This window comes from Leptonotus elevatus, chromosome 4, assembly GCF_054856555.1.
Source record: "Leptonotus elevatus isolate MCC_2025b chromosome 4, RoL_Lele_1.0, whole genome shotgun sequence".
Lineage (NCBI taxonomy): Eukaryota > Metazoa > Chordata > Actinopteri > Syngnathiformes > Syngnathidae > Leptonotus > Leptonotus elevatus.
Genome location: NC_141242.1, coordinates 5,135,130 through 5,162,292, shown reverse-complemented (window position 1 = coordinate 5,162,292; position 27,163 = coordinate 5,135,130). Strand labels below are relative to the sequence as shown.

General features: G+C 39.1%; 2 protein-coding genes and 2 non-coding genes across 9 annotated transcripts in view; 3 read left to right on the top strand and 1 right to left on the bottom strand.

Moving 5' to 3' along the window:
* shisal1b (shisa like 1b) overlaps window positions 1–16,997 on the top strand; it is a 64,282-nt gene extending 47,285 nt beyond the window's left edge. For 2 of the 4 annotated variants that reach the window (XM_086074132.1, XM_086074131.1), the window contains 2 exons: window positions 737–950; window positions 4,394–4,694. In XM_086074132.1, the coding sequence (XP_085930258.1) occupies window positions 737–950; window positions 4,394–4,694 (515 nt within the window). Of the gene's footprint in view, window positions 1–736; window positions 951–4,393; window positions 4,695–11,297; window positions 11,770–16,112 lie in introns of those variants that run through there. The other 2 variants (XR_015094629.1, XM_086074133.1) reach the window with 2 other exon arrangements.
* LOC147175099 (U4 spliceosomal RNA) lies at window positions 7,261–7,401 on the top strand. Its single transcript, XR_015094741.1, has one exon. It is a non-coding gene; the product is annotated as a U4 spliceosomal RNA (small nuclear RNA).
* LOC147175098 (U4 spliceosomal RNA) lies at window positions 10,127–10,267 on the top strand. The gene has a single exon (XR_015094738.1). It is a non-coding gene; the product is annotated as a U4 spliceosomal RNA (small nuclear RNA).
* Window positions 16,891–25,333, bottom strand: parvg (parvin, gamma). Of its 3 annotated transcripts, XM_086074127.1 has the most exons (13): window positions 25,189–25,333; window positions 24,070–24,167; window positions 23,672–23,736; window positions 22,992–23,094; window positions 21,697–21,831; window positions 21,365–21,480; window positions 21,240–21,295; window positions 21,113–21,129; window positions 20,966–21,024; window positions 19,183–19,251; window positions 19,008–19,109; window positions 17,816–17,888; window positions 16,891–17,548 (listed from the first exon to the last, which is right to left on the bottom strand). In XM_086074127.1, exons 2-13 carry the CDS (start codon window positions 24,146–24,148, stop codon window positions 17,448–17,450), a joined length of 975 nt encoding a protein of 324 aa, XP_085930253.1. In that variant the 5' UTR covers window positions 24,149–24,167; window positions 25,189–25,333; the 3' UTR covers window positions 16,891–17,447. The 3 variants fall into 3 exon arrangements, with proteins under 3 accessions (XP_085930253.1, XP_085930254.1, XP_085930256.1); XM_086074128.1 differs by lacking the exons at window positions 19,008–19,109; window positions 19,183–19,251; XM_086074130.1 differs by lacking the exons at window positions 22,992–23,094; window positions 23,672–23,736; window positions 24,070–24,167; window positions 25,189–25,333 and adding an exon at window positions 22,650–22,978.
* Between the last annotated feature and the right edge of the window lie 1,830 nt (window positions 25,334–27,163).

The window sequence follows — 27,163 nt, the reverse complement described above, 5'->3', positions numbered from 1 at the left end:
TAATGCTATATCGCCACAAGTCATTACTACTACTAGTTCTCAGTCTTTGCCCCCCCAAAAAAAAATCACTGAATGCTTTTTTTTTGTAAGGAAAAAACAAAAACAAATTATAGGTTATTTAAATAAATCAACCAGGTAGGTTACAAAAACAGCTGACGTCCACTGTCGGAGCCAATTTGACACTTCCTTTAACAACCTTCATCATTAATAGACTTTATCGTCCACTTTTGCCAGCTCAGCCTTCTTTTTAATGCGGCAGGATTTATGGGACGCAAAGCTGCAAATGAGTCCTGTTACATCGTCCCGAACATGTAGCGAGCGTAAAGGTCGACCGGTACGCTTTAATGTTGCTGCATGCGTGCTCCCTCTCTCCCCTTTCATTGCGACATTGTCCTCGTGTGGGCTGAAGGTGGTTGTACCGCACCAGGGCGGATTATATCCTAAAAGAGATCGCCTCTTTTCAAATGCCGATCTACTGAAAGACGCCTTTCATCTGCACTTTAAGTGGACTTTCATCTATGTTTCTTTGGTTGCTTTTTGAGCGCTGGTAATAAAAGCAGACACTCAAACATCAATTAAATAACGCATAAATGAGACATATGCTTATACACGTTTTCACTCTTAGAGGCAGCCGTGTGTCAGATTACTTGTTGTTGTCATTATTGACAATATATGACCTATACATGACATTCCATATGATTTTTGATTTTTTTTTTTCTTCTCACCTCTGCTGCAGCGCTTTCAGCTCACTACCGGGTGTGCGAGCCCTACTCCGACCACAAGGGGCGCTACCACTTCGGTTTCCACTGCCCCCGGCTGTCGGACAACAAGACGTACATGTTCTGCTGCCACCACAACAACACGGCCTTCAAGTACTGCTGCAACGACACCGAGTTCCAGATCCTCATGCAGATCAACCTCACTACCACCGCTGATGGATATTCACACAAGTGAGTAATAGTAATCTATTACATACCTGCAGTATTCTGTAGGCTAGAGATTTGTGTGGTACTATAAAGCTGCAGTTGGAAAATGAGCCATCCATTTTTGACTATGCTGATACAAAAGTGTTTAAACATTAGTTTTACTTTTATTTGTTTAAATTTATTTTTATTTTTTTCTTCAGTGATGCAAATAGTGAAATGTGGCTTACATTTCTTGTCCTTACCCGTTTTTCAAGATGTTGCAAAACTGTGTACGCTTTGAATTTTGGTGTGTTTTGTTATCTTTAACAATGTTAGACAACAGTGATGTGGAAATATTTGCTTTTTTTATATCGATAATTTTGACAATGGTGGTGTAAAATGAGACTTTATTTTGTTATCTGTTTCAATTTTAATGGTTAATGAAAATGTACGTACTTTGGTAGAATTTTTTTTATTTTGCTGTTCTTTACAATTTAGACGAATGTCTGGTGGACATTCTTGTGTTGGTAACCTTTCTAATTATATTATATATTTGATGCTGGTTATGGTTATGGAAAAATATGATATTTTGGTAGCTTTACAATTTATGATGGTGCTGGTGCTAATTCATCTAAAAAAAAATAGAAAACAAAATGATTCTGTCTACATTTTATTTGCCAATTTGCACCAAAAAGTCAAACATACTTCTTCTGTGAATTTGATCCTGTTTTGGTGGAAGCTGTGATTTAATTTAAAATTTGTATTAATATATTTATGGTATCCTTCATAATTTGTTCAATGGTAATACAAAAGAAAATAATTCTCAGTGGTCTGACCGTTTTTGACAGCAGCTTTGCAAAGTTTTGTAACAAGGCTTAATTTTGATATCCTTCAACTTTTTGATAATGAAAACCAAAAAGTATGTACATTCAACTGTACATTGTATAGAAACGAAATCTGCATTATTTTGGTGTCTGACCATTTTTGAAGGTGAACTGTGACAAATATTTAATTGTAGATTGAACAAGTTGAGGGGGGGGGGGGGGTTGTATCTTGAAAAAGTTTTCACAACAGAGTGAAAACAAAACAAAACACAAAGTCACTTACTTATTACTGTGCCAAAACTGTACAAATTAAAAAAAAAAACTGCATTGACAAAAGCAAGATATAGACAACATTCAATTGGATTTGGCTCAAAATACACAAGATATTTTAGTGTTGTACTTTGTTTTTCCTGACACGAACTGTTTTTGATTATTCTATCAAATTCATCTCATATTCAGTACACACTCGATGCATGAGTAGTCCTTGGAGGTTATGTTGTTTCCTGCCTCATCTCAGAGCCAGCAGGATTCCCCCCCCCCCCCCAAAAAAAAAACCCGAAATGTCTGCATTCAAACTAGGACAAGGGTTAGGGAACATGAAGCATAACATACTGAGGCAGATCTGTTTAACACGGCAAGAGTAAAAGCAATTTATTTTACAATGGCCTTGGCGGATGTACGCACTCCTTCAGAGTGCACCGTTGTTATGTTTTACAGGAAGAGCGGAAATCTACTTGAGATTTTTCAATTCATCTTTTTTTGTTTTTGAGTTAAAAAAATATATATATATATATTTTTTTTTTAATCAAAGTGATATAAATGCTCCAATTATTGTTAAACGTTTGCCTCGTTTAAGCCTCAGTGTTGCTTTTATTACATGATCGAGTCACGCCTGACCACCAAGTGTGTCATACTTGAACTCAATTCAATGAGCCAATATACGCGACGTGCAGTTTGGTGCGAATACGTGTCTAAGGCGCACGGGTTTGTAAATACATTCTCGCTGCGGAAAAAAAAAAGCAGTGTATGTGCCTGCAGACACTCTCAGCGGGAGGTTCGGGTGACAAAAACACAGCTTGTGCCACCACTAATGCCCTCCCAGCATGCCACAGTGCCCCGCAGCATCGCGTCCGATTACATTTCTTCTCTCCTGCTGCTCCTTAAGGAAAGCAAGCTTGAGCTTCAACAAAAGTGGCTAAAATTCTCAACTGGTATTTTATTCACTTGTTCAAGACGAGCGATGTGGGGTAAAAGTCTCCAAGCATTGTTCGTGACATTTTTTTTCTTTCTATGCTGTGTTGAATACGGAAAAAACATTTGCTGGTCAAGGTCGATCGAGTCAATCGATGTGTTTGTGTGTTTTTGTTTGCTGGCTCTCGCCTTGACTTAAGCGCAAGCCTGCATTAAGCACCGCTCTAGCCACAATGATAGACGTAGTAGGGATGGAAAGTGTTCGTTCAAACTTTTGAGTGCTGTTTACCTTCTCTGCCAAAAAGCGTATTGTAAAATCTTTCTGGGTAATCGAATAACTCAAATAACTCGATTAGGTAAAAAGCAAAAATGTGTGCCTCAAAGTTGGCAGGGATCATTTTTCAATTCAGACTAATGTTACTGTGGAGCAAGCGCCACTCCATATTTAAATAATGTGGCGCTGTGGAGATTAATCTTTTCATTTATAATGAAACAACTAAACAAAATGCACAAGCTGCTACTGAATGATGCCCAGTCAAGTCTGGCTATTCCTAATCTGAGCACAAAAACAAAAAACACAAGAAATAGCCAACTCTACTTTCCTTTGCCGGCACACACGTCACTCACCATTTGAGATTCCGCCTTTTAAAGCCATACACACTCAAAATCACAGATATTTTAAAGTAGAATATGAGGATGGTGACCCCAAGTGAATTCCATGTGTCGGTTGTTAGTAATTAAAAAATATTCATCAATGACTAGAATCAATTATATTTGATATCTGAAGCCCTCGTTTACATACTGTTTGCCATCTTTAGACCACGCTATGTCTCATGCAAATGAACCAGCCTTCATACTGCACTATGTGTCTGGGCTCCTGGCAAGTCTGGATCTCGTCAACATGACGACCAAGAAGACGGAGTCTTAAGTTTTGCGATTGGAGGGGATTCGGGGGTTGCAAAGTATGGTAAAAAAATAATGTGGATTTGGTGGATAACTTCACCAAGCAATCCAGTTATGGAGTTTTTTTTTTTTTTAGAAGCTAATGCTAATCTGTCCACTTAGCAAAAATTAATGCAGCTCTGCTTACCTTTAGACTTTGACATGATAGCAAGGGGTGTCACACCTGTGAGGCGTGTGCATGATAGTGAGTGCTTTCATAGTCTGACTGTCAGACTGTCACTGAAAGTAGCTCTGGATCTTCACCCAGCCTCGCTTCTCATATCATGGGCGGTAAAACTCGATGTGGGGGTGGTTTTATATAGATAAGAACGGCTAACTCGCAGACTCATTTTCAAGTAGGCAATGACATATTAAAAAAAAAAAGATTTACAGTTTTGTTTAAATTTCACACCTAATGGGCTTGGCAGGCACCTCAGGCGTCCAACTATTTGTATACAAGCCATTAAAATGTCCCTTTCCCATTAAACGCGCCATTAAACGCGGCGTGTGTATGCGTCCGTCTGTATGCAGTAATTACACAGCGCTGGTGGGAGTGTGGATCTACGGCTTCTTCGTCATGGTGCTGCTGGCTCTGGACTTCCTCTACTACTCGGCCATCAATTACGAGCTGTGCCGGGTCTACCTGGAGAAATGGGGCCTGGGGGGCCGCTGGCTGAAGAAGGCCCGCAGCCAGTGGCAGCGCTCCATGGCGGACGAGAGCCAAGGCCAGGCCCAGCCCACGGTGCCCGGCCTCTACCAGCCCCGACACAGTCTGCGGGGGGAGAGCCACAGCCCCACGCTGCTGCCCTACAACACGTCCAGCGCATGGTGAGTCAACTGGGGGGGACGCGCAACGCGCTTGGTCGGCAACAGCGAGGGACGCAATCCCATAATATTCATTCTGTAGGATTTCGCAGATCTCCTTGGTAACAGCCTATTGTCTTGAGGGAGAGACATGGAACATTCAGATCGTTTTCATGACGGATAGACCGATGATCGGTGCTGATATTCTGCATTTTGGACCGATATCGAACTCGTTTAACTCCCGGCCATTTTCACTGAAGCAACCCCCTTTGCTCCCGGCTGTTTTGCTGGATTTTGACTGATTTCGCAATGGCCCACAGAATATTCTGTTCTATTGCTATAAAAACATGGAACCCACCAAAAGAAATATTAGAGTCTCTTCTTTCATCAGAAAAAAAAAATACATTTGTATCTGTTTCCGTTTTGCAGCAATGGAATATAGCTATGCTTCATTATTATTCACAAACCTGTTGAAAACACTGTCAAAAAGACCTCGTCGCACCATCGCCCTGGCTGGTGGCTTATACTCTGCTGCCACCTGCTGGCCGTTTTTTTGTAATACCTACCATTGCATTAAGCAACCTCTTCAGGTCTGCTAATAGCACACAAAACTAATGTGTGATAGAGTTTATGAATAGATTACGTTTTAACGATTGCCTTGTTTCTTTCTGAATCACTGATGAGCGATTCAACGTCATCACCTCATCCCCACTCTCTCATTTTTTTCCACTTACATTTTGTCAACATGTTATTGTAAATATTCCCTTTTTTCCGCTCTGTATTTATCTTTCACCTAAAAATAGCTTCCCAAAAGATCCATTTGCTTGTCCGGCCTATTCGGAAGTTGTCGTTATTAATGACTAGAACAGAGCAACGTGGGCCTCTCATCTCGCATCTGAAGCATCTTTTTTTCCTTTTCTCTCTCTCTCTCTCTATTTTTTTCTTTTTCTTGTATCTGTCCAAGGCCTCATGTGAGCTTTGTTAGCACATACAAGATGATTTACTACGTGAGCCAGGAAGCGACGCAATCGTAATGAGCAAAGCCGCGTTTGTGTCCCGTGCACTCAATTTCTCATTCACTTACCCACTCGTCAGTCCCTCTCGGACCATGATCATTTCGCAAAGCCGCTTTTGACAAACGAGCGGAGGATGCTTCGGGGGTGGGGGGGGCATCCTGGGGCCCCCTTCCGCCTGGTGGAGAGGCGCTTTACTAAGAGTGAACACGTCCGCGGGGCCTCCTCAGCTCAGCTCAGGGCGATCGGGCTCATCAATCCTTTTGACTGGCGAGGGTAACCCACCGAGGAAGAGATGCTCATTGGATAAGTGGGCCCGAGGAAGGAGCGTGCGCTAAGCTAACATATGCTAATTCGTGCTGTTGATTTATGCAACGTAAACTCGAAATATTTAGCAAAGAATACAGTTGAATCCTTAACATCTAAGACCAGTAAAAGAAATTGAGAGAAGGTGTCTGCCCCAAAACCAAACACTTGGTCTGTTATCAGAGCATAATATCGCATTTTAGCATCCTGATTAGCACTGGAGCTCTTAAACGTAGTTTACCGAGTAGTGCTTTATAAAAAAAAAAAAGGCTGCTTACGTGCACTGTAAAAAAAAACATTTGCCCAATGTGCTTTACAACCACGATGACTGCCACTCTATGTTTCACACTTTGGGACGTAATACTGTCATCACCCCAAGAGAGGGTGCGGACTAATGGCTCAGAAAATTCCCCCCCCCCCCCCCCCCCCGAAAATAACACAAATGTTTGCCAGAGAGCGTCCATGAATAACATTTCGTACAGGAATGTTATGAACTGATATCTGCTCACAATACACTTTGAAAGGCTTCAACGATAAAACTGCGACCATTCCAAAGTCAAGTATGATTAAACTTGGCCTCATTCATCAGTTTGTTCATTACGTGCAGGTGGCGCTACAAGGATCATTCACAAAACCGTAGTTTCGTGTTCCTGAGGACGTTATACCGTGTCATTAATGCACCAGCTATTCCAAATTGTCATAGATGAACAATCCTTCTGGGAAAATTACAAAAAAATGTAAATATGTTCTTGAGCGGAACGTAAAAGACAATTTGTTAAGCCACACCCCAAAACTCCGTCTGGCCAATCACAGTGCAGCCAGCACACAACTGAGGGCCAACATTTTCCAAGCAGTGTTTTAGTTGAATTCCTGGTTATGTTGTACAAAATTGTGTTTTAGGTGCTCCTTAGTTGCAAGTTCAGACGTGGACAATTTGTATTTTTGATGGTTTCTCATACTCATTTCTTTGTCAATGAAAGTTATCTCATGGATATTTCCCAAGTTGCAACACCGAGAAGGTCTTTTGTTTTATCACAAAACTGAAGTACGGTCAGGAAAATGATTGCCTTGACGACGTAGAATGTAATTGTCTGTAGTAATATTTCATTGTTTCAACAGAGTTTAGGGTTATATCATAAAAACAAAGGATTGGAAACTAAATTGGCTGTTTCACTGTTTCCCAAATGAATGTTAAGAAAAACATTAAAAAGTCGAAAACCGTCACTGTGGAATGTAGCCCGGGTTATGACTCACTTGTTCGTAACGCTCGACATTATCTCTGCGCAGTGGCAGCATCGTAGCCCGTGAGGTTTAACCGAGTTGCGATTATTGCTAGTTGAAAACTTTACCCAATACCCCGCCTTGGTGACTTGAAATTTAGTCAGCTGTGGCAATTTTTGTCAGTCTCGACAGAGGCTAATGTTTGTGTTAAAGGAAGTGAAGCATTAAAATAGATATGATAATGCTAAGTTGTTAGCTCAATAGCGAGTCCCATAATGCACTGCGGCGTCGGTGTTATGAATACTTTAGTGAACTGTTGCAGGTATGTTACCAGAAATGTAAGACTTTTGTATATGTTTAGGACTTTTTCTTGAAATTTCTTTTTTAAGATGAGTTTGTCTCATAACTGATTTCTTGTCTTGTTTTACCAACTTTTCTTTTTAGCCCTAGTATTTTTTCTCTATGGGTGTGTATAGTCGGAGGTTGTCTGGTGGGGTTATCTTGGTACAGGGGAGGGGAAGGGGAAGGAGAAGGAGAAGGGGAAGGAGAAGGGGAAGGGGAAGGGGAAGGGGAAGGGGAAGGGGAAGGGGCTGCGCATAATGTGCGCCGTCTACCCCCTGGTCTGCTGGGACCAGGTGGTCTCTTGGGCAGCGCCCCCTACAGCCATGGCCTGGTTCCTCCGTGCTGAGCCATTTCACGTTAGTCACAGTTCGTATTTGTTTTATATATATGATATGATTTTTTTACATGTGTGTGTCAGTTGTTTTCATTTTTATATAAGAAATGAACAATATGAATACCTTTTGCTTTTAATTAATTTGATAATAGTTTGTATTTTGACTTAACTGTGGAGACCGTCACTGTGGATTGTAAACTGGACTTGATTATTCACACTTTTTTTTTTTTTGTTAAAGATGTTAATGATTAGGTAGGCTATTGTTTCGCTGTGAACTGTTTGGTGTCTTCTTATCTATCTGCGCTCTGGCACACTTCAGGTCGCATATTTTGAGTTGAGCCGTCCCCCGGAGTGGGTGGGCGGCCAAGACTGTATAAGAGTGGAGACCATTTTGAATAGATTGGCCCTTCTTCCGCATTCAGCAGAAAAGGCTCCACAGCTGTGCGCTCGATCTTTCTGGCATCCGATAAATAGTTAAACTGAGAATATGCAGTCTCCTGTTTGATATTATTTGTATAGAGAATGTTTAAGATTAGAGAACCGGTGAAAGTTGCCATCTGAACTTTACAAAGACAACATGTTAATTTACACAGCATTTGACATTGGCTAATAGGAGAGCTGTAAAAAAAAAAAATCAATAAATAAAGGCTTGTTTTGGACAGCCGCCTGTTTACAGGACAGGAGTGTAACAGCTAATGATTTTTTTTTCGTTTAAAAAGGTTAAAGCACACGTTTAGCATTATTCAGCCTTGGTGGAGGTCAACACTCTGTAGGGTGTACTAATTGGATGCTTGACATTTTAATTATAGGGTTGACAACTTCTACTAAAGTCACTTCTCATTTTCCTCCTCGTTTGCCTTCGAAGCTTCCGTCCATATTTCACTCTGCTTGTTTTCCTGTGACGTTAATAATAATAATAATAATAATCATCATCAAATGATGACGTAATCATTCCTGGCACGCGCGAATTGAGAAGCGGCGTGCCGAGACCTCGCCAAAGCACATCAACACCGGCCATGTGGTGTCGGTTAATTAACGGCGTGACGCTGTGGAGAGGAGTCAAGAAGTTCTCAAAAAATAAATCCCTTCTGGCTTTGCCACAAGCACGTGAATCTTTATTCTTATGATCTTTTATTAGATGCTGTCACACACATTTTTTTCCATTTTTGTGTGTGTGTGGGGGCGGGGGGGGGGGGGTCCGCATTATAATATCTTTCATGTTCACAACTAACAGTTTCACATTTTTCTTATTTCTTAAGTTTGTTTGATTGAATTCATTTTCTGCAATTAAGTTATTAAAATGCTGTTATTTTTCCAAAAATTCTCACATTATTCACTTTCAAGTTGACAATTTGCAAACTCCTCAAATTCTGGTTGTTTAAATGTGGTTCCGAGTGTGTCCTCTTACTGTAAGGAGTACTGAGCGACAAGATAGATTATTTAAATCCTGATACCATTGGAAAAATTCAAACATTATTTATTATGGAGTTCATTTCGTTGAGCTGTATTCTGTCAAAATGACAATTGCTTGACAGATGGCTTTAAAATTTAATTTAATTTTATTTTATTTTATTTATTATTTCTCAATTTCTACAGTGACTTTGGAGACTACTTTCTCAATCAAATAGTTATTAAAATATACATTACCCCCCCCCCAAAAAAAATCAAGTATTACTGAATTTACCATTTATAAACTTGGTGAGAACATAAAGTTTTGTAACAGGTGTTATCCATTATCCAAAGACAAGTCAGTATTGATCTCAATTGGGAATGAAAAACTAGTTGAAATTGATGATGACTTGAAGTTTAATTGGCTCTGACACTTTTTGATGCTCTCTCAAGAGACGGATTTATTCTGTCAGTAAAAGTTGTGTGTCCGATGTTTCTCAAGCTATATGGTTGTTTTGTTTTTGTCGCTTTTTTTTTGTTTTTTTACTTATTATCTACACAGTCTTCGTTCTTGATCAAATAAACGTATCAAAATATGACGACTTTTTAAAACATTCTCTGACATCATATTCATTTTAAAGTTGACAATTTACAAACGTTTTGAGAGAAGAACGTTTTGTATGATCGTGTAGTAATTGCATTGGTGTTTTCCAAGGCAAATAAGCACTAGTCTGAATTGATAATGAAAAACTGTGGTTAAGTAAATGTTCCAGTGTGTCCTCTTTTTTTTTTTTTGTCCTCTTACTGTAAGGAGTAGCAGGCAACAAGATATGTTGAGGTGAAACCGTCAATGTTATCTCTGCGCAGTGGCGGTATCGTAGCCTATGAGGTTTAACCGAGGTGCGATTATTGCTAGTTGAAAACTTTCCCCAATACCCCGCCTTGATGACTTGAAATATAGTTGGCTTAGGCAATTTTTGATAGTCTCTCAAGAGACTGATTTATTTTGTCAATGGTAACTTCCTGTTCAAGTAAATTTACCAAATGTGTATTTGAACCCTATTAAGCCAAATGTTTAATATTAAAAATAAAACATTTTGAGCCCTCTTTCATGAGTATAATACTTTTCCCCCCATTAAAACCCTCATGTGAATGATCTGACACTTGAATTTCACAGATGATCCATTAGAGGGCAGTATCACCCACCTTGCAAGATCGCCTCAATTGAGAAAGGAGAGACACCTGTACTTATTAATAGTGGCAAATGTTCTTTCAGATTTTTGGAAATACTAATATGGTTGATATGTCTTGTTTATTATGGTATTTTTGACAGTTATAAATATATGAATTTAAAGCATTGAGACCGGACGTATCAAATATGACACAAATTAAAAACAAAATGTTTGTTTGTACATAAATAATACTCTATTTAACAAGAATCAGAATTTTCCTCATATATTTCATGATTCAGGCTTTATAGGGTTAAACGAGTATGTTTAAAACACTGCACCCCCCCCCCCCCACTACAGGGGGCGCCATATTTACATCATCACATGTTCAAAGTCAGCTGGCGAACTTCCCACAGCTGAATGAGCCAGCCTGTTAATTTGGGGATTTTGAATGACATGCAGGAGGAACATACACTCGTAGAATATTAAAGTCTATGAGCAAGTTCATTTTTTTTGTGTGCACACAAAATGAGTTCTTGCACTTCTTTTGGCGTTTCTGTTCAGCAGTTTTGTGTCAGAATGGGAATTACGATGCAAGAGCGCCCATTCCACAAGGAGGAAAAAAAGAATCCCAGCGTGTGGTTATTTTTTGTTTTTGCTTCGAAGCGTTTGTAGTTGAGGAGTGCGGATCTTTTATATTTAAGCATTAAAATAAGATATTCTTCTGTTCATTGCTTCAAAAACACACATTTTTTTGTCATACGCCTGGTTAGAAAGAAAATGGTGGTCCTTTCCATGCTTTAAGTCGCCCCATCCCCGTTCCTAACACTTTTCTTTGTGTTTGCTTCTTTGGCCAGAGCGATGCGGGCCGGCAGAAAAGTAGCACGCCGTTTCCCAGGGACGGCCCATGGGCGACGCCCCCTACAGACATTCTGCATCCACACTTACATAAGCAACTATCCAGGAAGTCCCCCCCCACCCCCACCCCACTCTGACGAGCACAAGCTAGCCTTGGACTGACAGTGTTAAACAAGCCAGCTGAGCAACCAGGACCGGTCGAGTAATGCCACAGCTGCGAGCGAGAGAGCGAGCGAGCGAGTGAGTGACACTCCGGTGCAATCGGGAACGGGATGACGTGGTGAGATGTGAAGGTTTTAAGTAGGGAAATGTTTATTAGACTGCTGTGTCGGTTTGTGTTGCGTAGCAGTTAGACGCGGTTGGCTATTTTATCGATGTGAACGTCACTACCACGAGTGGTGACTCTTCGCGAACATGTGATTCGTTAGGTGGATGCTGAGCATCTCACGTAGTAACGCGTGTGTCCGACTTCGCAAGGCCGGGGTCGTCCGAAGGTCGAACTTGACCTTCGGACGACCCCGGCCTTGTGAATTTGAACACGAGCTAGACTCCAGTGTTTTTCGTTTCCTGCGGCGGCCGCAGTGATGACAAAATGCCGTACGGCAAGAGTGTTTTGACGAGCACTTTATATTTAAACGTCAGACGGAGATGTGCCGCTTTTCCTGCTGTAGCTCTCAAAATATAAATCGATTTTTCACGTGTTACTAGTGTTTTGTTATTGTTTTAAAGCAGAGTTGGCGATTGGGGAGATTACAGTGAGTGCAATTGGTCTCAAAACAAGTACAACCTCAGAGGAACTTATATATATTTTTTAAATCCCACTATTCATAATAAATTATAATAATAAACATCCATCACATTTTTTGAGAAAAAAGTTATCTCGACCAAATCATGAGTGAGGATCATGAATCTCAAAAGCATCGGTGGAATAAACCCATTTGAGCTGAGTTGCCATGGTAACAGCCATCAACAATCACACCTTTAGCAATACAACACACGTCATACTATCAAGGAGTTGAATCAGTCCAATTAAACGTCACAACTTAATTATCAGCAATAATGTACAGAAAAGTGAAGGATGACAAGGAAGTGCGACACACACAAAAAAAAAACGCTTTGCTAGATCTGTCGTCATAATGTCGTCTCAAAATTATCATTTAGTAGGAATTTGAACAAAAACTGCACTGCAGTCCTGACTTCTTTCAATTTGAAGAAGTTTGACCTTCTTTTTTTTTTAATGAATGAATATTGTGACAATAATCTGTCCCAATGCAAAATACAGTAAAATAATGAGAAATTTTATGGAAAAAAAATTGACTTTTAGCGCATTATATCTCCAAGAAAACAATCATTTAAATGATCAAGATCAACATGCAAAACAATGAAAACTTTGAAAACACAATGACATAAGAATGAATAGAATTCAAAATTCAGTTGTAATGCCACTTAAGTTTTTGTACAATTTCACACTAAATTCCATTTGTCTGTCATCAATGTAAGTATTGATTATATGACTATCATTGAGTCTTGGTGATTATATATAATCTGCAAACATCCATCAAAATGTATCCCAAAATGTAAAAGGTCTTGTCACGACCCCCCCCCCCCCCCATCTATTTCCAAATGTTGTTTTATTTAACATCCACTCAAAAATGTATTGTTTTTTTTCTCTTCAGATTTAAAACTCTCCCCAAAAAAATTGATAAAAAAACAGCAATTTGTGAGGATTTTTTTCCCCGTTTTTGAGATCAAAATTAGCTAAAGTTTTGTATAAAATAAGAAGGAAAAAAACACAACATTTTATAATTGTTGCGGTTTTCCGGATAAAAATGAAAAAAATATATACATTTGATCACTCTTACAGTTTTTTTAGATAAAAGTAAAAAAACAATTTTTTTTAAATGTCCATATGACTTATTTTTTCTCTAAGCCGTGATTGTTTTTATGTTTTTTTTCTACATTTACTAAATGGGAGTGGGGGGGAGTCGTGAACATTTTGAAAACTGTAAATAGGAATATCACCAAAAAAAAGTTTCCGAATGGAAAAAAAACCCTCAAATATTAAACCGTATATATAAACGTTAAATGTTTTAAGGCTAAAATAAAATGCTCACAATTTTTTTTTGTCTTAGTCTTTTTCAAAAAAAATTTTTTTAACTAACAATTCTGCTTTTCTTTTCCTGATTAAAAATTTTTTTTTTTGTCCAAATCTCTCTTTTTCGAAATACTAAGAAGGAGTTCCGGGTTTTTTTTTCACCAGTTTGCAACCTACAGTTGTCAGGTGGAATCCAACTCCAAAGAAAGTGAAAGAAGCCAAACCGCCTTGACGAACATATGTGCTAAAGCCTAACCGAACTCTGATCTAGTCTAATAGCATACTAGCTTCTGTCATTTTTTAACATTTCCAGAAAGGGAGAGGGGAAAAAAAACAAATTCAGCAAACAAGACCATTTGCCTAAATTCAACCTTTTAGGGTTACCATGACTTGGAAAATGCAGTCACATAATTATTAGCAAGCAAGCCCATTCATATTTTGTAATAGTTAGTTAAAAATGACTTGGGCATTCATGCCAGTAGGCTAATGACATTGCGTCTTGACTTGTGCACAACAACAACAAAAATAACACATCCGCGATCCTCCACTGTTACTAAAGTAGGTCACGCCGTGTCACCATGGCAACAAGAGAGATGCTGTTCTCCTGATGACGCTAAGGACGTCGTTTTTTTTTTTTTTCAAACTTAAACGACGGCACGCGGTGGCGGCCTGAAGTCGCTTCCTGGAGTTATCTGCAATAATATCAGCGTTTGCCGGGATGTTAGCGGCCAGTTAGATTCCCATCGGAGGGGCTAACGTTTAATTGGCTGCCTGGCGCCGCGCGCTTTCACGGCCGCGCGGACTCGTCGGAACACGCGGGAGAAATAATTGGCCGGCGCATCAGCCGTGCGTTTAATTCACGCTCCCTTGCTCCCCAGCCTGCGCAGCTGCCACCCCTGTTCCCGGGCCCAATCGGGAGAACTTTTTTATTTTTTTATTTATTTTTTTGCCAGGGTTTTAATTAGTCGCCAGTGCTGGAGAAGATTCCGGAATAAGGCGAAAGGATTGTCTCGGGGATATTTGACATCCAATATATCATCCTTTCCCCCTACGCCCATTTTGTTGTGTTTGCGGTCCCCCGACGTGACGTGACGCTCCCTGCAAACGAAACAAAAGGCGGAAAGGAGGGAGCGCACGTCGGCCCCGCGGGTTGTCATGGTAACCGTTGCCTTACAGTCGAATGCCCACCTGTACACACGAGCGTCGTCACTTTTGCTGGTGATAAGTGTGCGTTGTGTCCACAGTGTTGACGGGTAGATAGAATGTCGCGTGCTGTTCTCAGTTGATTGCACTTGTTGACTTTGTATCGTCACAACAGGGAAAAATAAAGTTTTATCTTTTACACCGTGTGCAAACAGGAGCCCTCTGTCTGTCCGCCGCGTGACAACTTGAGATGCTGATGTGAATGAAATGGAGTTTTTGTCTCGCTCATGCGTAGTGTTTTTGTCGTGGTGTTTTTTGTAGTGATGGACAAATGAAGCTCCATAAAGCTCTTTTTTTTTATATGGGACTCTTGGTTTAAAGATGCAATGGAAATTTAATTTCCTTTTGCACAAGCCTTTACTTTTTAAACCAGGAGCCCAATTTAGAGGAGTTAAAAAAATAAATGTTAAAGCTTCATTTCCCCGTCACTGTTTTTTCTATTTCTCTCTAATCTTTTTTTGTTTGTTTGTTTTTTCCAATATTTTGTATTTTTCATATATTAGTGTTTATTTTTCTCTAATGCTGTTTTAAATATTTTTCTGCTTTCCCTAATGTTTTTTTTTTTTTTTAAATAATTTTCATTTTTTAAAACATTCTAATATTGGTGTAATTTACCTGTAATATATTATGTTTTCCTTATAAGACACAGTATTTCTTTCTAGTGTCCTATTTCTTGCCTAAAATACTTTTATATAATATCTGTGTATTTTGCTAACATTTTTGCCTGTTTTTGCTAATTTTTTTATCTAATATTGTGGTATTTTCCATCTTTTTTCTAATACTTTTATTCCTTTATTCTTTTTTTTTACTTTTTTCCCCTAATTTAAAATATTAGTTTTTATTTTGCTCCTCATTGTGTATTGTTTTCTTTTGTACTATTTTTTTGTCTGATATTCTACCAACATTTGAGTATTTATTTTCTAAAATGTTAGTATTTTCCCACAATATTTTTGTATGTTTGCCTAATATTTGTTTTCAAATATTCTATTTTTTCCCCTAATACTTATTTTTTATTATTTTATTAGTTTTGTACTTTTGTCCGTTTTTTATACTTTGATTTTCTAACATTTTTGTTGTAAGTTTTTTTTTCTTGATATTTTTGTTCATGTCCAGTATGTTTGTATTTTTTTTTTATAATTTTGGTGTCTCTTTGTCCAATATTTTTAATTTGCTTGTATTTGGAATTTTGTAATATTTGTATACATTTAGTCTAATACATTTGCTATTTTATTGGAATGTGTATTTTTGTCTTAATATTTATTTTTGCTTTTTGGCATCTTTGTCACAAGATTTTTTTTTTTTGTAGTTTATGTTTTGTAATAATTGTGTATTTTCTGCCGAATATTTTTTTTTAACATATATTTTAATTTTTTCAGATAATTTTGTCTCTAACTTAAGATCTTTGTATTTTTGTGCTTGTCTTTTTTTAGATCATGACTTTGCCTCTTGCTTACGTGTACCTCATGTTGTTTTGACTTATGCCACTCACAAAGCCAGACATACTGTATTTTTTAAGGAATCTCCTGATAAGGCTGCTCGCCACCTGCACTTCCCGTCACCTGCTGCTCCTCATGTCACCACCAGAAAGTTTGTTCGCACGCCGCTAACGAGCCCGGGTCGGCGGCGGCGCCCTCATCCCGATTCTGTCAATCACGCTGCCTCCGCTGTTTCTTCCTGTGTGCCAGTAAATGAGAGGTCTGTTGGTCATCCATCAGCGTCCAAACGAAGACAACAAACCAAGTCCCATTTCCTGCCACTGAGGAGCCCTTGGGCCACATCCTGCCATGGTGAGTCTATTAAAAGTCCATTAGAGTTCATCGGCGGATCTGCTTCATCGCATTAAATCCCGATTAATGTTGTTTGGTAAAAGCGGCCCGACAAATAGCCACAAAAAAACTGCCCGGAAATGACGCGACTTTGTTTGGAAGTTAGGGTTAATGAAACTCCGATTTCTTACACAACGCAAAGTGAACTTACTATCATTTGATGTAAAAACCTTTCAGAAATCGGAAATATGTTTGTTAAACAGTAGGCAGTCAGCTTTCGAACGGAATCACGCAACGTAATGTCCGCATTGTACAGCTACAGAGAAATGCTAACATGAGGCAAAAATGTCCACCCTGTCATTTTCCACCCTGTCTGAAAGCTCCCATATTTTTCTGATTGAATTACATGATTGCAGTCAATTTTTGTATAAATAAATAAATAAGCGGGAGCTTGACCAATAAGCATTTCTAACATTCAAGGATAATATCGACTTTTTGAGAAGTGAAATGAGGACGCCTGTAAGGCACTTTGCGGTGGTATTAGTAGCAAGATCTCGTATTGCAGCCATTTAATGCATTCTTGATGGACTTCAGTGTGGGATTGAATCAAGCAAGACAACCCAGCTCGTGCCGCAAATGGCTTTCCAAGGAAAGTGTTGCGGTCATCAGTGTCATGTCACTTTTCTTTCCGTTTCAGTTGTTCAATAAAGACTATTTGATCAAATTGTTCTTCTGTATACATGTTCCAAGAAAGTATTACAATACTAAAAAAAACAACTATTTCTTTTCCCCCCCAGTTTTTTAAATGTATTTATTTTTTATTTTTTTGCCTAATTTGACTGTATTCTGTGATTAAAAAAAAAAAAATCTAATTCCATGTTTTCGTTTGTTTTTCATATTTTTTGGTGAGTATTTCAATTTTCTTAAATTTACCAAACTTCAAGATTTTATTTTATTTTATTTTATTGAATTTGATTGTATTTTTTGTATCTTTTATTTAAAAAAAACATTTTTTACCCCCAGCCACCCCCCACAAACAATGGACTAGCAGTTTGAAGCACCCTCTGTAATAATTTTGTAAATTCTCAGACATAATGGGCAGCCATCTTCTCATCTTGCGTTGCGTGCTTGCTAAAGAGAGCGTCGAGGACCTTCAACGTGGCTGCGACGTCCTGAGCGACGACATCTGAAGAGAAAACACGAACAGGTTGGGTTATTTGAGATTTATAGACAAGCACAAGATGTCATACTGTATCACCGCAACTCAATACAAGCTTGGTTAAATATGTAGCAGTACTTTTAAATTGCCACCAGGTGACAACTTCCTGTCCCGTAAACCATGACGCGTGTCAAAATGAGAGTAGTGAAAAAGTATTTTCGTTCCAGCGGCGGGTACGTTTTGATGACATGCGTGTGAGAGTAGGGAAGCATCGTGTAAGCGTGTTGTTGTCACCTTGAGCTTGAACCGACGACACGTGCAGGCCCAAGTGAGCGAGGAGGCCGAGCGCCAGCGACACGTTGCGCAGCTACCAGGCAGAAACAAACAACAATTGACAGTTTGAGCCCCATTAAAGCCTCGCTTGAAACTCTAATACAAAATCATAATTCTAAATGTTCAACTCTATAAGCTCAAACCCTAACCTTTCTTTGAAACCCGAGCCTTGATTTGAAACCCTAACCCTATCTTGAAACCCTAACTTGAAACCGTAGCCCCATCTTGAAATCCTAATCCTGACTTGAAACCCTAATTTGGTGTGAAACCCTCATTTGAAACCCTAACCCTACCTTTGAGACTCCAAACCTGGCTTGAAACATAATTTCAAACCCTAACACCATCTTGAACCCATAATTTAAACCCTAACCTTAAATAGAAAATACATAGTTTGAAACCCTAATTTCAAAGAACCCTAACCCTTTTTTAATTCCGTTTACGTTGTCCCCCCACCAACCCCCAAAAAAAGCTACAATACATAATAACACAATCACTATTAACTCTTTCACTGCCATTGACGGCTATAGACGTCAAAAATTCATTTTAACTATTTCTTTTAGTTTATTTCCCCCCCACTTTTGTTAACAAGAGTATGAAAACCTAGAATTGTTTTTATTGTATTAGAACAGATATAAAATTTGTGATTAATCGTGAGTTAACTAGTGAAGTCATACGATTAATTATGATTAAAAATTGTGATCGCCTGACGCCCCTAATTTTTAATCATCTTTTCTTTTAAAAAAAAAAAAAGAAGGAAAAAAAAGATGATTAAAAATTAGGGGCAAATTTGTAATTGTAATTAATCGCATGACTTCACTAGTTAACTCACGATTAATCACAAATGTTATATCTGTTCTAAATATACCAAAAAAAATCTAGGTTTTCATACTCTTAACAAAAATGGAAAAACATTTTAAACTAATGGAAATAGGTCAAATGAATTTTTGACGTCTATAGCTGTCAATGGCAGTGAATGAGTTAAAAACCCAATACTTTTTATTTTCTTATTTTACTTCATTTTATTGCATTAGTAAGTTTTTGTATATCCCAAATTTGATTATAACGACAACCGCGTTGATTTCAATCGTGAAATCCAACCGAAGCAGTAATTTCTTCAGCGAGAATGCACATCGTCACGTATTGGGTTCGGTACCATCTGTTCGCGGTTGGCGGGAGTCAGACTGAAGTCACAGAGAGGAATGAAGAAACCTTCCAGCTGGCCAATCAGCAGCAGCAGAATCACGCCGTCAGAAAACTGCGCGCAAGACACAAAATACGAGATGACGGATCGTACGGTTCGATTGTGCATCGTGATCGACGTTTTGCACCTGTTTGTCCAGATCCGACACGTGCAGGCCCAACCCGGACATGCTCCTGTTTACAAAGCCGAGCAGGCCCTACAACATGGGAAGACATTTTGGATTAGGGTTTCAAGACTGGGGTCGGGTTCCAAATTTGGGTTTCAAGGTAGGATTCGGGATTCAGATTAGGGTTTGAAGACTGGGTTAGGGTTTCAAATTAGGGGTTGAAGACGGGTTTGGGTTTACAGATTAGGGTTTCAAGGTAGTGTTAGGATTTCATGTCACCTATAGTGTTTCAAATTAGGGTTTGGGTTTCAGATTAGGGTTTGAAGACTGGGTTAGGGTTTCAAATTAGGGTTGAAGACGGGTTTGGGTTTACAGATTAGGGTTTCAAGGTAGTGTAAAGATTTCATGTCACATTTAGTTTTTCAAATTAGGGTTGAGGTTTCAGATTAGGGTTTGAAGACTGGGTTAGGGTTCCGAATTAGGGGTTGAAGACGGGTATGGGTTTCAAGGTAGTGTAAGGATTTCATGTCACATTTAGTTTTTCAAATTAGGGCTGGGGTTTCAGATTAGGGTTTGAAGACTGGGTTAGGGTTCCGAATTAGGGGTTGAAGACGGGTATGGGTTTACAGATTAGGGTTTCAAGGTAGTGTAAAGAGTTCATGTCACATTTTGTTTTTCAAATTAGGGCTGGGGTTTCAGATTAGGGTTTGAAGCCATGAGTATTGTTTGAAGACTGGGTTAGGGTTCCGAATTTGGGTTTCGAGTTTCAAATTAGAGTTTCACGGTAGTCTCATGGTTTCAAGACAGGGTTGGTGTTTCAAGTTAGGGTTTTAAATCAAATTGAGTGTTTCAATTTAGGGCTTCAAGGTATGGATAGTGTTTCAAATTGGGCTTTCAAGCCAGGATTATTGTTTCGAGAACAAGTATTAACTCATTCACTGCCATTGACGGCTATAGACGTAAAAAATTCATTTGAATTATTTCTATTAGTTTCACATTTTTTTCCACTTTTGTTAACAAGAGTATAAAAACCTAGTAAAAAATGTATTGTACATATAGAACAGATATCAAATTTGTGATTTATCTTGAGTTAAAATAATTAAGTAATCAAACAAACAAAAAATATTATTTAAAAATTAGGGGCGTCAGACAATGACATTTTTTAATTATAATTAATCGCATGACTTCAAGTTAACTCACGATTAATCACAAATTTGATATCTGTTCTAAACGTACAATACATTTTTTTCTAGGTTTTCATACTCTTGTTAACAAAAGTGGGCGGGAAAAAACGTGAAACTAATAGAAATAGTTCAAATGATTTTTTTTACGTCTATAGCCGTCAATGGCAGTGAATGAGTTAAATTAGGATTTCAGACCAGGGTTAGGGTTTTAAATTGACTGCACTTGTGCATTTTGGCGACAGGCACTCCCCACACTTCGCTTTTAATTCATTTGATTTAAATTTTCGATTCGCAAACAAAGCTCGTTGGCGACTCTGGGCTGATCCTGAAAACCAGTTGCGGAACCCGACGCTCTGCAACACAGTTCCCTCACATTTATACGCGTCGCTCGGTGTGCCTTAAAAACTTTACGCCAGAAAAGACGCACACAAAAACACAAGGCGAGCTAACGAGCTGAAAGGCTTGTAAAATCCAACAAGGCCCGAAGGCTAACGAGCAAAAGTCCAACAAGAATGCTGATTAATTTCCTTTTCCATCACTTTCGTCCCTGCGGAGCTTTCTGCACCTTCGCCCCCTTCCTCCTCCTCCTCCTCCTCCTCCTCCTCGTTTGGTTTCTATACCTGCTTCACCACTGCGACCTTGTGAGCCTCCAGCGTCAGCAGCTGCTCCACGCGATTACCTGCGCGGCGGAACAAAAACACATTCCATGCAAAATAATCCAAATAGAAAAGCATTTCAACAAATGGATTTGTATGAGATACGCTCACCATCAGTGCTGATGTGACTGAAAAAAAAAATGAAAAAAAAAATGAAAAAAAAATGGAAAAAAAACAAGAATCAATGGAATGTTGTTCTCCGATGATGTCAGAACTTTTCAAGCGGCCGTCACGTCACCTCTCTCCTGTCAGGACTTCGGTTTGAACGTCCGATCGGACTCCCCTCTCGCTCACCTGCGCGGATGTCCGTCGTGAGCTGAACACTCGAGCCGGAACTTTTGCGGCCCGCAGGCGGCGACTTACCTCCACGAGCGCAACTTGAACCTTCACGTCGGAGGGCAACTCCAGCTCGGGCTGGAAATGTCTCACCATGGCAACCAGCAGGTGGAGAGTAGCCAGGAGGTCTTTCTTGTGGATTACTGGAAGAAAAGCAGCTGAGTGGGATGTCATGAGGGGAAATTGACTTTTTAATGGCTTGGATGTGAACCCAGTGCTACTTTGATTTACGAGTTATGAGAAGCTGTTTGATTGATTTTTTTTTATTATTTTATTTTTTTTTTTGATGATGAGAGACAAATGAGAAGCTGCTTGGTTGTTGTTTTTTAATGAGAGACAAAGTTTGAATGATGACTCACAGCTGACGTCCCACTTGTTGTCCGGCTGGTGCAGTCTCTTGTCCAACTCCCCCACGACGGCTTCCAGCTTGCGGATCTGAGCCCAGCTGGTCAGCGCGATCTCCTCCAAGGGCAAGAGCACGCCGGCCAAGCTGGCTGCAGGGCAGGAAGTTACAAAGACGCCATCATCAGGCCGGAATCAAAAGTATTCGACATCCTTCACTACACCCGATTTGTGTTATTTTCTAGTCTTCACTCGAGGTAATCGCAAACACAAATAAAAAAAAATCGCAAACACAAAATATGAAATAAAAAATAATAATAATAATCGCAAATTAAAAATAAAAAATGAAAAACACGAGCACAAAAAGGTAAGCACGCAAAGAACAAAACCCCGGAACACCTTAACAAATGATGAAACACAACATTTTGCTAACGGAAGTGGTGTTTACGTGGGGGGGGGGGGGGGGGGGGGCGAGGAATGTGATTGGACGAAAGCACCGTCTACTAACAGCACAGTTAAGCAAAGTTTACATGTGCTTAAAATATATAGAAATTATAGATATTACAGTTATTTGTTTTATATTTTGTGTTTTTAGATTTGCTGTTTTGTTGTTTTGTTTCATATTTTGTTTTGGATTAGGTTTTGTTTTGTATTTTGTGTTTTTTTTATTAACTTTTTGTTGTTTTCATTTTTGTATTTTGTTTGCGATTAGGTTTAGTTGTTTTGATTTATTTCCTTTTTGTTGTTTTCATCTTTGTATTTTTTGTATTTTTTTTTTTGTTTTTGCAATAATTTTTTGGGGTTATTTGTGATTTTATTTTTTTATTGCAATTTTCTTGGGGGGGTATTAGAGATTTTTTTTGTTTTTGCAATTACATTTTATTTTGTTATGTTTGTTTGTTTATTATGTGTTCACCTTTTTGCACTTCCTCTCACATACACGTACACGTACACGTACAAAAACACCCACCCAAGCGAACCCACGCCAACCTGCACCGTAGGCAAGCGACGGTACCACTCCGCCACCTGGAGCCCAAATGCATCCTCCATTCTTCACGTACACAACGCGCAGATGACGTCACAATCCGCAGACAGATGGCGGGAAATTCGAACCCGAATCTTCTCTGAAAACTATTGGCCAGAGGCTTGCAGGAGTTAGCTAAGGTGTTAATTTACTCATAAAAAAATGTCATCTTAAAATAATTTCCGCATACGGCAGATGTTTTTTGAGAACTGTCGTGTTGTGTGCGTGAGCGCGCGCGCGCGCGCGTGCGTGTGTGCTAAAGAGAAAGAAGCGATGGCGCGATCTGACCGAGGAGGTGATGAAGAACCAGGCCGTCGTACAGATCGTCGTCCAGACTCTGAACCATGATGTGCTCTGCCTTCAGAGTGCTATTGATCCAATCCAGCAGCGCCTGGCCAGACACGCACACGCACACGCACACACACACACACGCTTTCATCTCTCTGCATTGAGCACTCGATGCCTTTGATAGTCCTAATTAATTTCCTGCGATAACACCAAATCCTGAGCTGGATGGAAAAAGGAGCAAAAAGAAGTCGTCTATATTCAGTCTGACAACATAACGAAGAAGCTTATTTATTCATTGCCACTCGCAGGAGACATTTTCTTGGAGGGGCGGGGCTGCCAACCAGGAGAACCTGTCAAGCTGCCCACCACCAGTCAACCACACCCCCCCCCCCCGCCCCCATCCACTTCTGATCTGCCTCCCATCACCTCCCATAATTACCGTCATTAAAATTTCACCCAACCTTCCACCTCGCTGCCTGCCTGCTCCAAGAACGAATGATTCATGCACGCGCACAGTACATGCAGCCTGTCAAATGCGCTCCAATCATTTACTGCCAGCGGGCGGCCACCAGGGGACTGCAGAGTCACAAATCTGAATCGGGAATTATCTTTGATGGCCAAGTTTCTTGCCGGTAGTATGTAATGTACTATGTGTCACCCATAATGCAAGACTCTCTTACCTTCTTGAGCTTCTCCAGTTTGGGGTCTTTTAGAGACGTCGGCTCGATCATCTTCGTCCTCTCAACTGCGCATATGCAAACACAACACGCACAATATACATTAATAATCATAAATAATAATTGTTTATCCGTTAAGTTAATGCAAATACAGTGGAGTTCTTTTTTTAAACATTTTCGGGGGGGGGTTCTTTGTTTTGTGTAAATGTAGATTGGAGGTTTATCAGCATTTATTATTATTATTTTTTTAATCTTTTTTTATTTTTTAGAATATGGTGTCGATTTTTTTTTTTTTTGCGTGATTTCATGTGGCCATCCAGGAGTACTGATGAAAAATTGTTACCCTCTCCATCATTTAATTTGCCCGTCACTGAGTTAGACCTTGTAGAATCCAAACTTACGGTGGAAGCGTTCAACGTCCTCAGCTGCGTTTTCTTCTTCTTGTTGTTCATTGTGATCCTGAGACACATCTGCCTCCATAGCGCCCTCTCTGTCAATACTAGATACATGCAACTTTTCTCGTTAGACTTGTAGTAGGAAATTGCACAAAAATGTATTCATAAAGCACTAAAAACAAAAGCACAGCTGTAATAAAATATTGTACATAAAACATAAAAATATGCCAATAAGGATAATACTAAAAACGAGTAGTCGAGATAAATAACTAAGTATTACATTGTAAAAAAATATGTTTTCATTAAATGTTATTTTTGGGTGGGGAATGCATATCCCCAATTTCCGGCAAAAACAAACAAACTTATTATTAATAGGTAAAAAATAATACCAATAAAAATAATAATCATGAATAATTGCACAATCCTCTACACTGATGCTTTAAAATATTTAAATATACAATAAATGTAATGTGCAAAATAATAAGGATAATAGTTATTAATCATACATTAGTTAAAAAGTCAAGTTATTATATTCAATTTAACATATTGTAATAAAACAACTTTTGTGGGTAGTCAAAGCTGTATATTGATGAATAAAAACATAACTTGGATTTAAATTCTTGTAAAAACTCAAAGCAATATTTACAAATTAAAATCATTTTGGACAATGAATAATTATACACTATGTACAAAGTATTAATATTTTAAAATTAATATTGTTGTTGTCGACATTTTTTTTCTAATTTACACAATTATTTGGTGTAAAATACTGTACTATAAAATTTAGCTGAGAACTGTCAAGCTTGCGTAATATTCATCCGTATGTGACATTTTCAAATACCTTGAGCTTACGTTGAATGACGATATTCGGTTTTTTTTAATCCCTATTTATTTATTTTATTTTATTTTATTTTTTCTCTTCAGTGGCCCGTATGACACCGACAGACAGAAGCTCTCAGAATGGACATTTGAAATTAATTTGTCATATGAGTCAAACACGTGGTGACAAGTCAGAAATCCACATCCTCTTCGCAGTCTTGTTGTGGCCCCTGACTGTTTTTCTTCTTCTTTTGCAAACAAGATCATTGACGGGAAAAAGAAAAATCAATTTTTGAAGCCGCTTACCTCCTGTGATGGCTTGAGGCTGCCGAGAAGACGCCAAGGGATAAATAAATGCGTTCAGCTTCAATCTATTGTGGATTCAATGAAAAGCTCTGTCAGCACTCGGGCGCTTTTACGAAAATAAAATGTCACCGAGTCAGAAGTGACGCCACACACACTTTGAGAGGATGTGGTGAAGAAAACAGTAGCACTTCCTTTATTTTTAGTGAGTTGTGACTTCAGTACAGTCAGCAGAATAGGGAAGCGCTACAAACACTTTGTAATGGGACACTTTGTAAACACAGTAACAGCGATACCATGTGAATGTATTTGTCGTACTCGCGGATCAGCACCGGCACGGAGGCACCTTCAAATATGTTTTCAAATATTGTTTGTTTTTCATGGAAACACATTGCCGGTTTGCTGTTTTTTTGGGGGGTTTAATGTTTTCTGAGTGCATTTATGTACAGAAGTGGATAAGAGGTTTACATAATGGATGGAAGTGTGGAACTGCCAATGTAGTGTGAACAGTTTTGGAAAAACAAAAACTAATACTAAAACTAATAAAAACTTATTTTTTCCAAAAAATAGGCGTCATGCGATTATAATTTTTTTATCGTAATTAATCGCATTACTTCAATAGTTAACTCACGATTAATCACTATTTTTTACAATAAAATATTTTTTCAAAGTTTTCACTCTTGTTAACATAAAAGTGGGGGAAAATCTTTGATACAGTAATTTCATAATTCATAAATTTGAATTAAAATTAAAATGATGTACTGAGTGCTATATTGATTTATGTTGAGGTCATTTTTCTGCCACTAGATGGCATAATTGCATTTGTAAGACATTGGTGACAGCTCAGTGCATTTTTCTTTTCATATTAAGTGCTATCTCATCTTAAACATGAAGTAGCTTGTAAAATTCTGCACATTTTTAAAATTGTAAAATACAACTTGACCCCAGTCTCCACAAATATATGCATTACTATTAAATGTATTACTGTTAAATTTTGACGTGCTGCCTTGCGACTGGAAATCCCCCAGTAGAGGCTTTTTCAAGTAAGGTCATTAATCGAACGTTTAAAAAAAAATAGTGACATTAAAGAAACACCCCAAGAAAAAAATTTAAAACAGCAAAAAACTAACTGAATTAAAACAAAAACAAGAACTCGAAACAAAAACTCCAGTAAGGCCAACCCAAAATTCTTACACAGAACCTCAGAACAGCGAAACATACATGACAACCACTAGTCCACCACACTGCCATGAAAAATATCATTTATGATGTAATGTATGAGAATATTTTTTGTCCTAACCTTAGCAGAACCCCATAAAGCATTCCTACCAACACTGTTTCCAAATGAAGGGACTGAAACGTGACACTGGGCGGGCTGGACCACTCAAGGCAAAGTGTGTGTGTGAGCACATCAATTGTATTCCCATGCGTCCAGCAGCCTCCATTAGTTCCACCAAAACAGACAGGAAGCACAGAAAACAAGCTAGATTTAAAAAAAAAAAAAAAAAAAAAAGTGAAAAAGGGACCACCCGACAGCCAGATAAAGGGGCAATTTAGAGCAGGGAGGATATGTGGAAGGTTACCATAGCAACAAAGAAGGGAGCTCTAAAATAAACCCGTCATTCCTTTGCCCAAATTGTTGGAATGTTTGGCGGCAATCAACGCGCCAACAAATTGCCGGGTGATTCCTTGCAGTGCGTTGACTCATCTCCCCGTTCAATTATTCAGCCGGGGCGGGCGTCACAACGCGCAGCTTGTCAGGCGCTCGTCTTGCCAGTGGCAGCAGCAGGCGAGGTCTGCGCGGCGGGGGCGGCGGTTGGAGCGGAGGGGAAAAGGAGGGCGTTCATGTTCGGCCAGAGGTCTCCGGGTCTCCTCTGGGGGCTCGTCTGAAAGGTCAGTCGATAGCAGGGCCGCTCTGACTGAAGCCCACCTGGGGCAGTGATGCACTTAAAAGGCAGCGGGCAGCCGCTTATTTGGC

Bases quoted from the DNA above. Each gene is read 5' to 3' on its own strand.
- parvg (XM_086074127.1), bottom strand. From the start codon at position 24,148: ATGGAGGCAGATGTGTCTCAGGATCACAATGAACAACAAGAAGAAGAA. The intron at 21,481-21,696 runs GTGAGTCATCAT...CTTTTCTTCCAG, and splicing joins CAACAAGTGGGACGTCAGCT to TAATCCACAAGAAAGACCTC. The intron at 19,252-20,965 runs GTATAGAAACCA...CCCATGTTGTAG, and splicing joins AGGTCGCAGTGGTGAAGCAG to GGCCTGCTCGGCTTTGTAAA.